The sequence below is a fragment of the Falco rusticolus genome, chromosome 8, assembly GCF_015220075.1.
Source record: "Falco rusticolus isolate bFalRus1 chromosome 8, bFalRus1.pri, whole genome shotgun sequence".
NCBI lineage: Eukaryota > Metazoa > Chordata > Aves > Falconiformes > Falconidae > Falco > Falco rusticolus.
The window spans coordinates 54232463-54248752 of NC_051194.1; the positions used below are offsets into that span (position 1 = coordinate 54232463).

General features: G+C 41.2%; 1 protein-coding gene across 4 annotated transcripts in view; it reads left to right on the forward strand.

Annotated features, from left to right (window-relative positions):
- UNC80 (unc-80 homolog, NALCN channel complex subunit) overlaps nt 1-16290 on the forward strand; it is a 131095-nt gene that overhangs the window by 1576 nt on the left and 113229 nt on the right. For all 4 annotated transcript variants that reach the window (XM_037398225.1, XM_037398227.1, XM_037398226.1 and 1 more), the window contains exons 3-7: nt 6434-6590; nt 7537-7835; nt 10440-10563; nt 12379-12452; nt 12905-13044. In XM_037398225.1, coding sequence (XP_037254122.1) covers nt 6434-6590; nt 7537-7835; nt 10440-10563; nt 12379-12452; nt 12905-13044 — 794 coding nt within the window. The remainder of the gene's footprint in view (nt 1-6433; nt 6591-7536; nt 7836-10439; nt 10564-12378; nt 12453-12904; nt 13045-16290) is intronic.

Sequence of the window (16290 nt, forward strand, 5' to 3'; positions counted from 1 at the left end):
CTTTTTCAACTCTTATTAGTAACTAACTTTTCATGCAACTTGATCTGACCATTGTGGCTTATTGTCCAGCTTCTCAGCTTATGCCAGAAGTGGATTTAGTCCATTCAGCTCAATTTTGTACTCTTATCACATGGAGGATGTGAAATCTTTTCCCATCTAGAGAATTTGGATATCATGCACCTCTCTAGACACAACAAAAATATATTGATTTGGACACTAGTAACTGAACAAGTTAGTAATTAAATAAAGTAAGTAATGGTATGAGCAGACTGATCTATGACAATCTGGGTCTAAACTTGGGGTTCATCGTGTATGTTTTCAGATGAGATTGATGTATTTTCCGTTTGCGTTTACTGCAGTTTTTTCAGACTTAAAATATTAGACATCTAAATATTACTAGCAGGCTTTAAACAATACTTTCACCATTGTGTAAGATGAAAATACCTCCTCCACTGGAAAATACATGGAGCATGTCTTAGCAGCATAATTAAAGAGAAATTATTATGCAGATACTAATAACTCTTGTTTCTATTTCAAATGAAACCTCAATCTACTATCTAAAGGGAGGAGAAAGGGAAGGCATGCAGCAAGTTCAGCGAAGATGGGTGCCTAGGCAATTTCTGAATTCCTTGAACTGTTGCTGATCTTTGGATAACTTAAAGTACATTAAGCAGTTGCAGCCAAACTTGACAGACTGGAAAAACTTGGTCTGGACATGTATCTTAATAGTTTAAAGTACTTAGGTCTCTCTGCAGCAATCTTCTGACTTCTCACAAGATGTTAAGCTGGAGAAGCCCTAGCTGCTGCTGACTAATTTTCTTCTAAGAAATCCATAAATTTTTCAGGGTTATTGCTAGATACCACATACTAATAGAGGACTGCTGGCTTACTGTGTTGGTGAGTAAAGTATTTTGCAATTCTGGCACATGGAGCAAAAAGCATCATCACTGGTTTATACCATTGACAGTTCCTGGTTGTTCAGAGACTGGAAAATGGAGCTTGTTGCCTTATGTCCTTTACCAGAAATCTCAGTACCATGCAGGAACCATGCCTTGAAGCACCTATAATTTGAGGTTATGGCCCCACCTGTGAGCTAATGACTATTACTGTTGGACAGAGGGACAGAGCTTCTTTCTCTGTTGCATTCTCTGTGATGTACCTATCTGTCTCTGATTTCCTTGCACTTCGTGCTGTGCTGTTGGCTTCAGGTCTTCCTCTATGTCCCCAAGGCTGATTCTAAAGCAGCTTTCTTCTATGAGGACTTAATGGAATTTTCTAAGTGTGAAAAAAACCCCAAACCCCCAAACCCCACCAAACAACTCCCCAAAACAAAAGAAAAGTTGTCACACAAAAAAAAAAAACCAACCAAAAAACAAACCCAAAACTTGACAATATAAATCATAAACTTCAGCTAAGGGAAAGGGAGCACTGGAAAAATGCATTTCACAAAGATCCAATCCGTTTCCACCCCTTGGATGAAGGAGAACTTGATTCTTCTCCGATTCTTAATGTAATCATTAGTTAATGAAAAGTGAGGCTTAGTTTTGAGTAATTGGTGGGATACAGCCTGAGCTGCTGCATCTGCCATCTTCTTTTGCCCAACAGTTTCCCGTCCCTGCCAATGCACCGGAATTTTTGCCCGTATCAACACCTTCCATGTTATTCAGTGGGGTAGCAGAGTGCTGCATGCATGGGTGAGACAGGGTTTCTGGAAATTGTCAGGTAGCTGGCTTGTCTTCTGAAACATCAAGCTGACTATCTAACACGACTGTATTGACTAGTGTGCCTAAAAATACCGTGCACCTGTTATATGACCTGTCCTTTTAAAATTCTTTAGCTTGAATTGTTCTAGGCATGTCTATTGGCAGTTAGCTGTCGGACAACGTATATGTCACCACATTGTACAGTATTCTATTATTATTATTGGCTTTAAACTTCCTGCAGTAGAATTTGCTGCATATTGAACATTGAATAAGCAGATGCTGGAGGCCTGGATTCAGCGAGTACAGCATCTGGTCTGCAAGAGCAGGCTGCATTGCTTCTTTGAGCTTTTCTTTATACCGTAATACTTAAGGAAAAGCCTGGACCATTCAGTCCCTTGTTTTCCTTACCTGAACAATGACACAGACTTCAACTGGTGTATGAATAACAGCCTTTAATCTGAAGATAAATTCCAGCCCCCTGCACGTTCTCTTACACTGTCTAAATGCTCATGTGCTTTAGTATGAAATTAATGTTCTTCCTTCTCCCCATTCTAAAGTTCTTCTTCCCCGACACAATGTCATTTCTAATGTGCATAAGTCGAAGCTCTAAATGACCTCACATCTATGAGAGTGCTGTACACAGCTAATGTATTTTTTGGGGGCGAGGGTAAGGGACTCTAGGATATGCTTTAAATTCTTTTACTCTAGATTGCATTGGGCATGGAAGAACCCAAAGGTTTTCACAGGGATCCTGTAAATTCAAACTTTACCTTTTTCTGGTTTTGTTTTTTTTTTTTTTTACTTGTTTTTTCAAACACAGCAATATGTTTTGTTGTTATGAATGATTAAAAGATAGATACAGAACAAAAAGAGGCCACCTTTATTTTCTCTAGCCAATGGACATGGTTGCAGAAAACAGAATTATTTAACACAGGAATTTTGTGTAAGTGAAATGCTTGGTATCTGTTTTCCCTTGTTTGTCAGTGTTTGTACTATTACTACATTTAGTAAACAATGGAGCCTTACCGTCCCTTGTGCTATGAACTCCTAGATTAATGTTTTAGATTTTTCCAGGAACTCTTCCCTACTTGGGGGACCTTCCCCAGACTAACAATACTGTCTGCCTGCATTTCAAGTTCTTTCCAGTCAGTCTGAAGCGACTTTAGCAACGGTTTCTGCCTTCCACCGTGATGCAGCCTCAGCTTTGGAAGGACAGGACAGTAAGGTTCCCTCCAAGGACAGAAGTCCAATTCAAGAAGCACTAATAGTCTCTCTGTGTCACTGCCAGGGTCCTTCTGTACATACACTAGTCTAAGCACTGGGCCCTGATCTCCTAGATAATCTTTTTTGGATGGTTTAATTTTTTTCAAGTGAGATCCTTTAGGGCTACTTCCCCGGAGGAGACTTGCAGCTTATCTGGCATTCCTGAGAGGATGGAACAAGGGTGTGCTGAGATTCCCAAGGTCCTGGCTGTCCAGTGGGGGCTAGGGGCCTGGCTGAGCCCTTGCTGCCTTATGCAGTTTGCTGCAGATATGGCTACCCTGGCCTTAGAGCAGTGGAATTCCATGCAACTTGAGCAAAGCTGTCTAGAAAACCATGGCAAAGCCCAGCTGGAATCTGCTCTGTCCTGTAGTGCTTGTCTAGGCTTCTTCAGGCAGCTACCTGTTCCCATTCCAGCAGCAGTGACATACAGGCTGACCCCGGTCACAGAGCGTTTGACAGCCCTCTGGTTCCTGGTGGAGAAGAAGGTAAAAGGAGAACAGCAGCAGTGGGAAGGCAGCCAGACAAGACTGACCGCCACTCTGTGAAAACAGATGGCATCACCAGGCTAAAAGGGAAAATGCTTGTGGAAAGTGGCCCCGAGGGAGCTGAACACACACACAGTGTGCTGCTGAAAGGGACTGCCCTTTCTCTAGCCAAGGCATAACAGTGACTTCCCTTGCTACCACCTTGGCAGGTGTTCCTTATCCTTTGACACATGGGGTGTTGCAGGCAGGGACAAGCCTGCTCTAAGTAGGGAACTGTTTTCTTAGCCAAGAAGAAGCCCTGAGGCTGCAGCTCCAAACATACCCATAGGCATGACAATATCTCTCTTCTAACTGACTTACAGGGAGCTTACTTCTGACATTGTTATTCAGCCTTCTTATTGAAGCATGTAACTCCTCTCAGCTGTAGCAGCAATTGCTTAGTTCTTGTGGGGTGAAAATTAGGTCTTTCATCTTAATGTCTGTATATTCTCTGTAGCAGGTCCTGGAATTTAGAGTAGAGCCATAGCAGACTAAAAGGGAGGCTCTACAGGAGCAAATGCTAACCCAGGGCATTGCATCTTGAACATCTGGTGTAGGCAGAAGCTGATGTGAGCTGGACCCTTATGGAGAACTCCAGGCAAATCCCATGGGAACACTTGTCCAAAGAACTGCATGTTCTTGTTGGGCTGATTGTGACAGTTATCAGTGTGGGGACTGATGCCAGCTAGATCCACTGACAGCACAGGCACAGTGGCAGTTGTGTACTAGCCAGTGCCCGTAGCACACAGGGACGCTTGGTGCTTTCCGTACAGTAGCCTTTGTGTTAACATTCTTGTGGTGACATACAGTACTTCTGTCTCAGATGCTTGTGATCACATATGCTGTTCTGGAAGCTAATTTTTCGTTGTGGTACAGAAATATATTTAGCTTTGTGCTCAGGCCAGGAGAGAACAGAGGAATCTGGTGGCTAACTGTGTAGGAAAAGCTTCATGTGGCTCAGAAACACAAAATGTTGAGATGAATATAAGCCTAATTTAAAGACATAATTGCAGACTCTTTGGCTTCCTTTTGAGGTTCTGAGGTATGCAGAATGTGGGCCAGGGCTTCCCAAAGACAGTTGTTGGAGGACTTTCTCCCTGATGCCATTGAAATACCTGTGAATGAAACCTTGAATGGAAAGCCAGAGAGCAACAATGTGTCTTCCATCACAGTTCAGAATGATGTTGCTGATCACAGTGGTGGTTTCGTGGGTTTTGTTTATTTTTTTTTTCTCTCCCTTGGCTGTGTAAACTGAATAGCTTCATCATTGTACTGAAGTATGAGCTTATGGTTTGGCTTTTCTACTGGAGGTGAGAAGATAATTTCTTTAGATAAGCCTAGGTCATCACTGGTGCTTGGCAGGCCTTTCAGTGAGCTAATTCAGCTCACTAACTTGATGGAAACTACTTACCTCTATGCTGAGCTTCATTTTGGCTTGTGTATATACTTGGTTTGCCTGAATGAAAGCTTCAGTGAGCCCCAGAGCTGATGCAGGAGTAGAGGTGGGAGTGTGTGGCTGGTGCAACAGGTAAGGAGTGCCACCCTGTCCCCTTTTGACAAAAATAAATAAAATGTCATGGTTTTCACTGGCTCTTTGACTTTGTTTTGCAGTCATGCATTAACCACGCATCTCCTGTCTTGCTTCTGGGGATATTATGTTGTTTTGTTCCCCGCTATTGTTTAGGTAACCTTGTCTGGGATAGTTGTTCTAGGCCTCTTGTCTTTATAGCAATGTGCTTTTGACTGCTACCCTGATTTGATGACTTTGTAGTTCCTGAATAGAACAGAATACTCAGGCCATATGATGAGTACTTTGCTTCCCCGCCTGCAAAGGCTTTACAAGCATCCGCCATCCCTTCATGTTCCCCCCATTCCTGAACTGATAGGAATGAATCGGGAGGTTCATAGGAGATTCAGTAGGAGACTGTTTACCTTTGTAGACAATGTGGCCCCCAGCAGATAGCTGCAAGAGTGGTTTGAGGCATCCTTTCCCTGGTAGACACGTTAGCCAGTCCTGGTGCTAAGAAATACATGTTGCTGACAACCTAATCCATGGCACAGTATTTTTGACTCAGGCAGCCAGTGGTTTTGTCCATATACTACAATTAATGCCCTCCAGTTTCAGCCATTGTTCTATAAATAAAGTCTATTAGTTTCCTAACTAGAATCTGGGATTTCTTATAGGTGGGCAGTGTGACTTCCTATACACTGACGTTTGTTGGCAGCTTTGCTTTGTGACCTGTAATAAGGTCTTTGTATATGGTCAGAGGGAAAACTTCCTGAAATGGTTGGAGCAACTAGCAATAAGGAACTTCCTTAGGGATCCTTCCTTAGGTTGTCTTGCTTTGTGTTGCTTGAGGTGGAAATAATGAACTTGCTGTAGCCATCAGCTCTTTTAAGTGTTCACAAAACCATTACATCATGGCTCAACATAGAATTCTGTACACTGATTATTTTTTGTGGCAGGGTGTGAAAACATTTCCTGAGGCCCACATACCTTTAATGGGTTGCCCTTTATGTTACATTAAACTGAAAAAGCGTGTGTGTGAGAAAAATACCCAGCTCTCAGCTCCACAAATACAGGCTTCATTAGCTCCTGTGACTTCCAACAGGATTACTGGCATGCCAGATTAATACCCAGCAAAATTCTAAGTCTGGCTTGATGTCAGCACTTACTAATATACACATGATACTTGCTTTAATTCCTTTTTATTACATAAAATATATTGAGTGGCCAATTAATTTCTTAGCCAAGGATGTCCATATGTCTGGTGAGCTTTAGCTACAGTCTGTGGCTTTCAGGAAAAATATTATAAGGCATGATTTAGTTACGTAATGAAAAATTACAGTTTTTTAAAAAAGAATGTACTTACTATGTACTAGAAGGTATGTGCAGAAATAGATACATAATGTCTTTTTTTCCCCCTTTGTTCTTACTTTTAGTCTTTTGAAAGAGTTTTAGTAGAAAACAAGCTGCATGGCCTTTCTCCAGCTCTCTCTGAAGCCATCCAGAGCATTTCTCGCTGGGAACTCGTCCAAGCTGCACTCCCGCATGTGCTGCACTGCACCGCAACATTGCTCTCCAACCGAAACAAGCTAGGTTAGTGCTCATGTGAATTTGTTTTTTACATTACTAAAGTTATCACTCAAAATACGATATGTTGATGATCAGGGTGCCGACGTATTCTAAATCTTAGAATCCCAGTTAGCTCATTCTGTGGATTGTCTTTCTTGATCTGTTCTCATATGTAGCAGGGTAACCTGTGAGATCTTCCCCAATGAAGCTGATGGTCTGATGAGCTGAAGAATCAAAGTAGTTCAGTAATATTTTGCTAGTTATTTTCCAGAGATAATAAAACTAGCTTTATCAAAAGCCTTACCACCCAGCAGGCATGGGTTCCTTGAAGGAATGCATATTTCTATCAAGGCATGCTGCAGTGGCCAGATGTAGCCGGTATTTTCAACATCTTCAGTACTCTTCTTTTTTTTTTTTTTCTTTTCTTTTTTTTTACTTTTTTTTTCCTTCTTTTTATTCAGAGCAATGCATGCAATTCTCAGCAGATAAGTCAATCAGATAATAGTGTTAGAGACAGGTTGAAATCTAACTTACTTTACTAGTCTTTCACTGATTTCAGCAATGATTTCAGCAGGAACTTGCTTCGTGAGACATGCCAGTAGGGAACATCAACAGGACAAAGCTTGGGCACCTTGCAGTCCTCACTTGCATTTTGTCTTATTCAATAGAGTCAAACAGACAAGACTGTCAAGCTGACATCTTTTAGGATGACTCTATGTCTGTGCATTCAGTTGCCTTGCAGCAGACATCTCGGGGACTGAACTGCAAACACTGTGAAGTAAATGAAGGCTTATGAATTAGGAGGTTTCAAACACAGTGAAACAAGATGCTGATACTTTTAATGGCAGAATTTTAATTTTCAAATTCTTATCAGGAAGTTGGATGCCCAGTTTTCTGTGCAGCTCTGAAAGTCTCAACAGTGCCATTAATAGAAACCTTGTGAGATACTGTGATGCATTTTTCCATCCAGGACATCAGGATAAGCTTGGAGTGGCTGAAACAAAGCTTCTTCACACTCTTCACTGGATGCTGCTGGAGGCCCCTCAGGACTGCAGCAATGACCGATTTGGAGGAGACAGAGGCTCTAGTTGGGGAGGGAGCAGTAGCGCCTTTATCCACCAGGCTGAAAATCAAGGATCACCAGGACATCCCCGGCCCAGCGCCACAAATGATGATGAGGAGAATAACAGAAGGAAGTTTTTCCAGAATTCCATGGCCACAGTGGAGCTATTTGTATTCCTCTTTGCTCCCCTTGTCCACAGGATTAAAGTAAGTGGAACACTGATGCAGTACTTTTGTGGAGACAGATCTGAGCAGGAAAATGATTCTGCTTGTGTGATCATTACATTTCATCCTACAGCGCACACTGGGTTGGCATTGGAAATGTTTTAACAAGCTGGCAGAACACCACTGCCATCAGAAAGAAATACTTCCAGTCACATGCACAATCACCACAACATCAGGCAGACACAAAGGCAAATAAATATGAAGTGAGCCATTTTCAGCCCTTGGGAATGTCAAAGATCTGTGGTCTTTGGGAATTCTTTGAGACACTGGAACCTACAGAAAGGATGGCAAGGTTTAGCTTGCTCCAGAGATTCTCAGCCATTGCTCAGAAGGGCCTTGCTAGCTTTTCAGAGATTCTACTGTGGGGCTGCTACTGGGATTTGTTGTTGTCATTACTAATCATCTTGACGCTAATTACCAGGAATGCATGATAGTGGTATAAGCATGGCAGTAGGAAAGGCAATTGAGCATTCCTTTGTTCTGAAATTGGAAGCAGGCTGTGGGCTTCCTGTCTACTGGGGTCCTTTTGTTGGTTTTATGCTGAGTGCATCAGCTTTGCAGAGCGGTGTGATGAGGGGACATTTTCTGCATGCTTTGACTCCTGCCTCTTGTCTTCAGCTTCTCTGGAGGGCCACCATTTAGCTTTTATGTTTGCAGGTAGGCCTTGGAAGAGAAACTGGCTTTGGAGACTAAGTGCTTGGAAAAGGTCTATAAAGTCATGAAGTGATGGAGGCTGTTATCTGTCCTAATCTTGCCTCATATGCTGCAAGAATTGAAGATAAGAAAGTACAGGAGATAAAGAATAATCTTTTGGTTACAGCAGGTGAAAGCAGGTCTGGAGAGCTGCATTCTTTCCTTACTTCTGCTACTGGGTTCCTGTACAGTATTGCTCGATTTATTTAGCCCAAATTTTTCATACTTGTTTACTAGTTCCACATTTTTTCTGTAAGCTACTGAGAAATGACAGGAAGAAATGTTGAATTCTTTCCACTGCTACGCACACAAATGTGGGCTGCCCTTTGAGTAAAGGAAATGGAACTGGAGGTAGACCCTGGCTATTAGAGATTAAGTTTCCAATTTTTTCATATTAGTTTTTCTGGGATGTAATTTCCCATTTACTGGATGGGGTTTATAACAGTATCTCAGGTTAACCTTGAAAATCTCTGAGATACTGTAGGGATGAACGTTGAAAAGCCTACGAAAACAGGTATGTTGCTGTCACCAAAGCAAAGCTCAAAAAAGGTACGGTAAATGAGGCATGTAACTGGCTCACTAATTTAGCATTGTCCCCTCTGTGTTTTACAGTTGTATAGGTCTCAGGGGAAGAATACTATCTGGTTGGATAACCAAAGTAATTCATGTGCTCAAGGAAGATGATACATGTTTGCACAGGCAGACCGAAATGATGGAATTCTTAACTTCTGAGAGGATCTGTGTATTTAGCAATGTGATTTTAGATGAGGCTTTTGAGGGGCGAGTGGGATACATGTAATCCTGTAACTTAATAACTGTAGATAAAAGTGGTGGCATGTCATCAACAGCTAGTAGTGCAAAGTAAAAATGCAACATGTTACTGCTACTGCTTCCAAAAGCATTGCAAGGTGCTCCCTAGTAAAAGTAATAATTAAAAATAAGCTTCATTTATAAGAAAGCTTGTGAGCTCATTATGACAAGACAGCACTAATAAAGAATAGGGAACAGAAAGGCTGGAGATGTACAAGCTGTAAGCTCCTGCCATTCCTTCAGCTCTGTCTGCATCATCAAGTTCAACTGCTGAGGCATGAGGAGCTGTGCCAACAGGGAACTGTGGTGCAGCTATAAATATGCTGCAAAAACTGCTATTACCATGTTTGTTTGCCTTTTGGGGATAGCTGGACTATACCAACATCAGTGCCTCCTAATGCAGATCTGACCTTAGGTCAAGTAAGTGCATACCTGCACTTTGATGCTGCCAAGATTTACTTGTGTACTACTTTACGTGATTTCAGCTACTTGCATATGTAAGAAGATGATGGCACAAGTGTAAGTGACTATGTATTGACATAGCTCAGGTACTAATAGTGCTAATAATAATATTATTATATATGGCTATTTCATAGTAATTTGTTACATTTCGTATTTCCTCAATTTCTAAGTAATGTTTTAAAATTTAGTATTCTTATTCCTTTGGGGCAAGAAGTTCAAATCTTGAAGTGTCAATCCTAAGGCTGAGATTGAATGCTAAATATGCAGTGGTTATATATGGTCAGAAGGGATGCTTTCTGACACAGGAATGGCCTTTTATTTTACAGCTTAATGTCCTAGGAAAAAATGGGGTTCATTAACTAGTATAGAATTGTCATTTGGAAAAAGCTTCCTGTATATTTTTGTATTGAGATTTCCCCATTATATTTTAATAGCTGTCCTTGAAATGTCTGCTGGGTAGTATCAGTGGCCCTTTAGTTAGCATATACTGACCACAGAACTGAACATGGTATCACTCATTTCTTGAAAGATCTGTGCATCACAGAAATGACAGTCCTTTAAATGGGAAACAATGTTCTTTTGTGTGAGCTTGTGTGATACAACCTCTGTTTGTCTTTCTAGGAGTCTGACCTTACATTCCGGTTGGCTAGTGGCCTTGTTATTTGGCAGCCTATGTGGGAACACAGGCAACCTGAAGTTTCTGCCTTCAATGCCCTTGTAAAACCAATCAGGAACATCGTTACAGGTCTGTGACTTTGCTGTGGTAATGTAGCTCCTGAGAGCTGGGAAACTTTTCCTTTGTTTGCCTGATGCTACCTTACGTTCTGTAGCCATCATATTTGAAGGAATATGTTAATCCTGCAGGAACTAGCCAAACCTTTGAGACTAGTTTAAGGATGTTTCCCTTCAGAGTCAACAATTAAATAGGAGATGAGAGAGAAATCACAAAGAGGAAATGAGAAACTCTTCAGTGGAGTTATAATTACCTGTCATCCTCACATCTCTCTTTCACCATATCTTCCCTAGCTCCTAAGAAGGGCAAAGGCAGTATTTAGCAGCAGCCTGACACAGTGGAGAAAGCTTGCCCAGACTGGCATGGGACAAAAATTAACAGTGAAGAACACTCAGTTGGCAGTGTAGGTTCTCCTCCTATCTAAAACTTGAATTTCACCATGTTATGAAATTAAACAAAGTAGTTTCAAGAGGCTCCAAAGAAGGCATAGGTTGTGAATTTCACTTTTGCATACTGGAAGGGATTGCTCTTCCTTTGTACTTCAGCCATAATGAGACTGGAGCTGGGTGCTTAGGCTTCCAAGCCTTTGTGTCTGGCCTAGTTCTAAAAAACAGGTTTTGCTGTTATGTTTTTAGGCAATGGCTTTGCATAATTCCTGCAAGGCAGTGAATTGAAAGTGTGCTGGGTGTATCACTGTAGCATTGCTTGCTTGTTCTCAAAAGCACAGAACTGTAATTTTCACAGTAGTGAAAATGTAGTACTCTAAATCAGATTTTTCTGATTAATAGCCATTCTGGATATCTTATTTTGTTCTGAAGGCTTTGTGGGTCTCTAGGACAGTTCAGAATTGAAAAGATTCAAGTCTTTCAAATGATTCAAAACCATCTTTGACATCTAGCTCTACCTCCCTCTGCTTCAACTTCTGGAATTAAAAAATAGGATTTTGCCCCTGAAACTAATAAAAGGAATTAGTCCTAAGATTTCCTTGACTGTTGGAATTTTTTCCATAGGTCTGGGGTGTGGTCAGAAAATCCCTAAAGAATAACTTCAGGAGTAAAGTTGGAAATGAAAGTACTATTATGTTTTGAAAACATTTTCAGCAGAATGGAAATAGAAATTGGAATGAGGCTCTTTTTATCAAGGAAGATTTTGCTATCTTAGCATTTTTGTCTCAAATTGGGACAAAATGTTAAATTTGCTTATATTTTCCTTCAAGCAACAAAATAAAAAAATACTGAAGAAGCTTTGCAATGTTTTGTTTGGAGTCAGTATAATACTAAGTCATATCTGAATAGCTTGCAATGTGACAGGATTTCAAGAACTGTCATCCTAGTCTTTGTGATGCCTTTGTTCTTCTACAGTATTGTTGATTACACTTTCTGCATGACATCTGTGTGTTTCCTGTGATAAAGGCATTTGTCAAATTGTAAATCACAATGCGTTCTGAGAGATGTAACCTAGAAAAGGAGTTGAATATATGTGAACATAGGAGGAGGAAGATCTCCAAAACAAAAAGCACTACTATGCACAGGAAAACACAATTTGATGCCAAATGGATTTAGGATAAAATCTATATTCAAATTTAATTTTAAAGAAATACAGTTTTTCAGTAGACGGTGTTGTTGACAACACAGTTGAATGAATTGTGGAAAAATTTAAGCAGTTCTTTTAAATTTTTCTCTTTATGGCTGAGGCTAATGCCTAGGAAGTCTGCAGCAGACAGGTGCTGCTTTGGGTTTGTTTTTGTTTTCTGGTTCATCCTTTCAGTGATACATTTTAATATTAGAGGCGATTCCTGAAATGTCCTCCTTTGCCTTCTTTCCTCAGCTAAGAGAAGTTCTCCCACCAACAATCAGAGTGTGACTTGTGAATCCCCTAATCTGGACAGTGGACATACTGAGGTAAGTTGTATGCTAACGTTAGACAAGCTTGAAGAAGGAGCTGAGGGAGGGGGGAAATTAATATTGAAATGGCACTTGCCGTTACCACCCTAAAGTAATTCCATCTCCAGAAATTACAGTTCTTCACAGTTCTTCCAAAAGCTCCCAAACTTTTCTGCAGTGGAACCAAAGGGTATTGAGTATAGTTGTCAGGATCTCCTTGGCTTTATCCTATCTTATAAGATGGAAGACTGATCTTATGGTTTATCCTGGGCAAGAGCCCTGGCTTACCCTTTGGATTTACCATGCCTAGTACTGAGAAGCCCCAGGCTTAATTGGTTTCTCTATGGTATTACCATGGTATTACAGTATGAGTAATAGTCATGTCAAAGCACAAATTGCATTAAGAAAATTAACATGGGAGAGATAAATATGTTTATATACCTATTTCCTTTTATTAAAACTATCCAAAGGGACTACAGGTGGTCTGTGAGACAACCCAGCCAGATTCTGTACCTCCAAAAGCCACTGTTTCAACATGTCATCGTGGAAATTCCTTGGATGGAAGTGTATCCTCCCAAACCTCTCAGGAGAGAGGTACTGCGCATCCCAGGTACAAACCCTTCAGTAGAAAGTTAGGCTTTCTTTAGTGTGACTCAATAGTGGAGGTCACAGAAGTCCTTTATCCTGAATATGCTGTTGTCAATACATGCCAAGGGTACTGGATGTTTATTTCAAACACTTAATTCAACAAATTCCAGTTCTGGGTGATAATCAAGACAGTGACATTTGATATTTAATGTCGCTTTCATTGGAGAAATCTCTAGCTGGCCTGTTGGGACAGTTTCTTTGGTCTTTTCTAATATGTAGGCTTTTTATAATTAAAGGTACTAACAAATAACCTGCAGGTTCTACCCTCCTTAGCTGGATTCAGCCTCAGGCAACCAGTATCTTTTCTGGCTTCCTTCTGATCAAATTTTCTTTCCCTTTAGCAAAGGATTTCTGCAAACCTCTCTCCATTGCCTTCATTATGCCTTCTCTGTACCCTGCTGCTTAGCTTTCTTTAGACTGCTGGCCCAAAGGAACAGATCAACAAAGAAATGCAGCCATGCAAACATTCTCCCAGCTTGCCTTGCAGAGCTCAGGCCATGTTTTTCCAGCATGGCGCTGATAAATTAACTACTTTTAATCTAGATTTGGGCTTTGGTATTGCCATCAGGTAAATGAAGCTGATGAGTGTTTTCAGGGGGTGGAGAGGGAGGGAAGTCTAGCTATATTTTTAGATCTCTATGGATTTAGGGGTGTTACTTAAAGTCCTCCTGAAAATTTTGGTCCTGTTGCTTATCACTTTTGGGAAATGTCATATCCAAGACACTGCAGTGTTTTAAGAAATCGCTTCATTACACTGACTGAAGTGATGCGGGATGGAGTGGGTTTCTGAATATAATCTAGGAACAGCTCTGATATATCACAAAGGGGTTTGGTGCACCCTTTCACAGGTGGAAAGGGCAAAGGTATTCTCTAAGGCTCTGATCCCATCAGGAGGCTTCCCGTGGGATTTTATATTAAGCTTGTTGTCAGTTCTGGGTCTTATTTATGTTAAAGTAAGCCAGTAAAACTGAAGTTGGGGACAGAACTGCCTTTCAATGTGTGAATGCTACTGCTCAGAGAGTGCACAGCCATAAAAAAATAAGCAGCCTTTTAAGAAGACAGAATCAGGTGATCAATTTATCAAGCTGGGTCTGGTGGTTGCCATGGGGATGAAGCTTCAGACAGGCTTTGAAGAGAGCATCATTACGCCTTCTCATTTGCAGGACTCATTGATCAGTTAAAACTGTACAGGGAGCTTTGGTTGCCAAGCAACAGACAACTGGGGAACAAATGTTGTTTACTTACCAACAGCCGCAGTATTCCTTTGTCCTTGGCCCGGGGTTGAAGGAAGGCTGCCTTTCCACTCTCCCTGCAGTTACAGGCAACCAGGAGCCGATTATATGAACACTAGGTTTCCTTCTAAATGAAGTGCAGAGTTTAATTTCTGGTTCCTCAGACACTTCTTGAGCAAATGGCTTGTTCCTCTGATCTTGGCTAATTATCCCTGCTCCACTCAGTGAAATTCTTCATTTACGGATGCTACAGTTTAACACTGAAGCAAATAAAGCCACAGCCCTTTATCTAGCTGCTGCCTTGAACACACAGCCTGGGAGATAGACTTTGCAGGAAGGACTTCAGAGACAAGTATTTTATAAGGAGGAGAACATGCCTTGCTCCAGGGTGTGTTGTGCCTCAGGTTTGCCTATGATGTGTACAGAGGAGCATGAAAGACTTTGTAGACTCAAACACTGATCTGGGTCCTGCAAAGTGACCAGAGAGCAGTGCAACATCCTCTACAATTGCTACTGAGTTAATGGGCTTTATTTCCTTTGCTGGGATGCTCTGAGTATCTGTCTATCCTTATGGGTTTTTACAGGTTGCATCTATGTGACACAGTCTTGACCGTGACAAAACCAGCCTTCGCATCAGGTTTAGGAGGAAAACTTTGTAGCATATTTCCATTTATCATTGTTTTCTCCTTCATAATTCAGTTCTACATATAACAGCTCATTTTAAAGTCATCAAACTTGTAACACTTTTACCTTGAACACAGCACTAGGGGAGAAGGTTTGAATCTATAGATTCCATATAGTGACATATGCTGACGCAGACGGGCTGATCTGCAGTTGCCAAGTCTCTTCAGCATTGGCCTGTGGGGCTGGCAGCAAACCAGCTCCTGCAGGTTTGAGTTCTAGATGCACACGTTCCAAGCCCAGCCTTGCCACCTGCCCACTGTTTCCAAACGTGTAATATGGAGCAAGGTTCACATAATTTCAAGTGGTGTCAGTGTCCACTGCACACATCTTTCTCCTTTGCCAGTCCTATATCTACCTTAGACACACAGGGCAGCTTTGTGGTGGTGGGCAGCAATCCAGCAAAGCACTTCAAGCATGCATCTCACTTAGAGGTTCCGAGGTTCCACTGGTCAGTATTGCTGCTTGTTCCTTAATGCTTTGCTGGGCTGTGGGCTTGGACACCTCTGTTCAGAATGTGGTGGAACCCAGCTGGAGATGGGTTTGTCCTGCCAATGATGTTTGCATGTTGTTTAACAGAGTTGATAATATTAATGGCTTTTAAAAAAAAACCGACCAAACAACCCAATATTCTTGTGATGCTTCCCAAATGCCTGAGAATACAATTCATGGAAGTGCTGTTGATTTTTAAAGAATTCAAAAATCAACAGAAGTATTCAGTTCACAGAGGTGTGTTTTTAACACAGAGTGGAAACATTCAAATTATGTACTTCAGCAGGCAAAACCAAAACAGACAGCTCTCCAGAGTTCCTGCCCCACCCCCAGCATTTCACTGCTTTTGCCATGTGTTTCTCATTCCTCTGACTCCCTTTCACTGCTTCTTTTCTGACAGTTTGTTTCCTAACAGCTAGTGACTAGTCATACAGAGGGTAGATCAGGCCAGTTGAACTCTGCTGGGAACGATGAGGTAGAAAAAATAAATAATAAAAAATTTGGAGCATTTTTATTGCAATAAGATTGGCTCTGAAAACAGGTATGATCCCTTTGAAATCTGAAATCTTTGAAGTCTCCTTTCTGAAGCTTACTACAAGACATCTTGCTTTTGCATGCACAAACTTCTACAATACTTAGGAAATTGCATACTAAAGCCCATCAGGAAATGACACCATCTGAAAGGCAGGAAAATTATAACGAAGGCTAAAAATGGTCCTTTTCTCTGGCACACCTTGGCAAAGATGCCCATAACAGTAACTTTTATTTGTGTAAGGATCAATTTAATTGACTTAAAGGGTTAA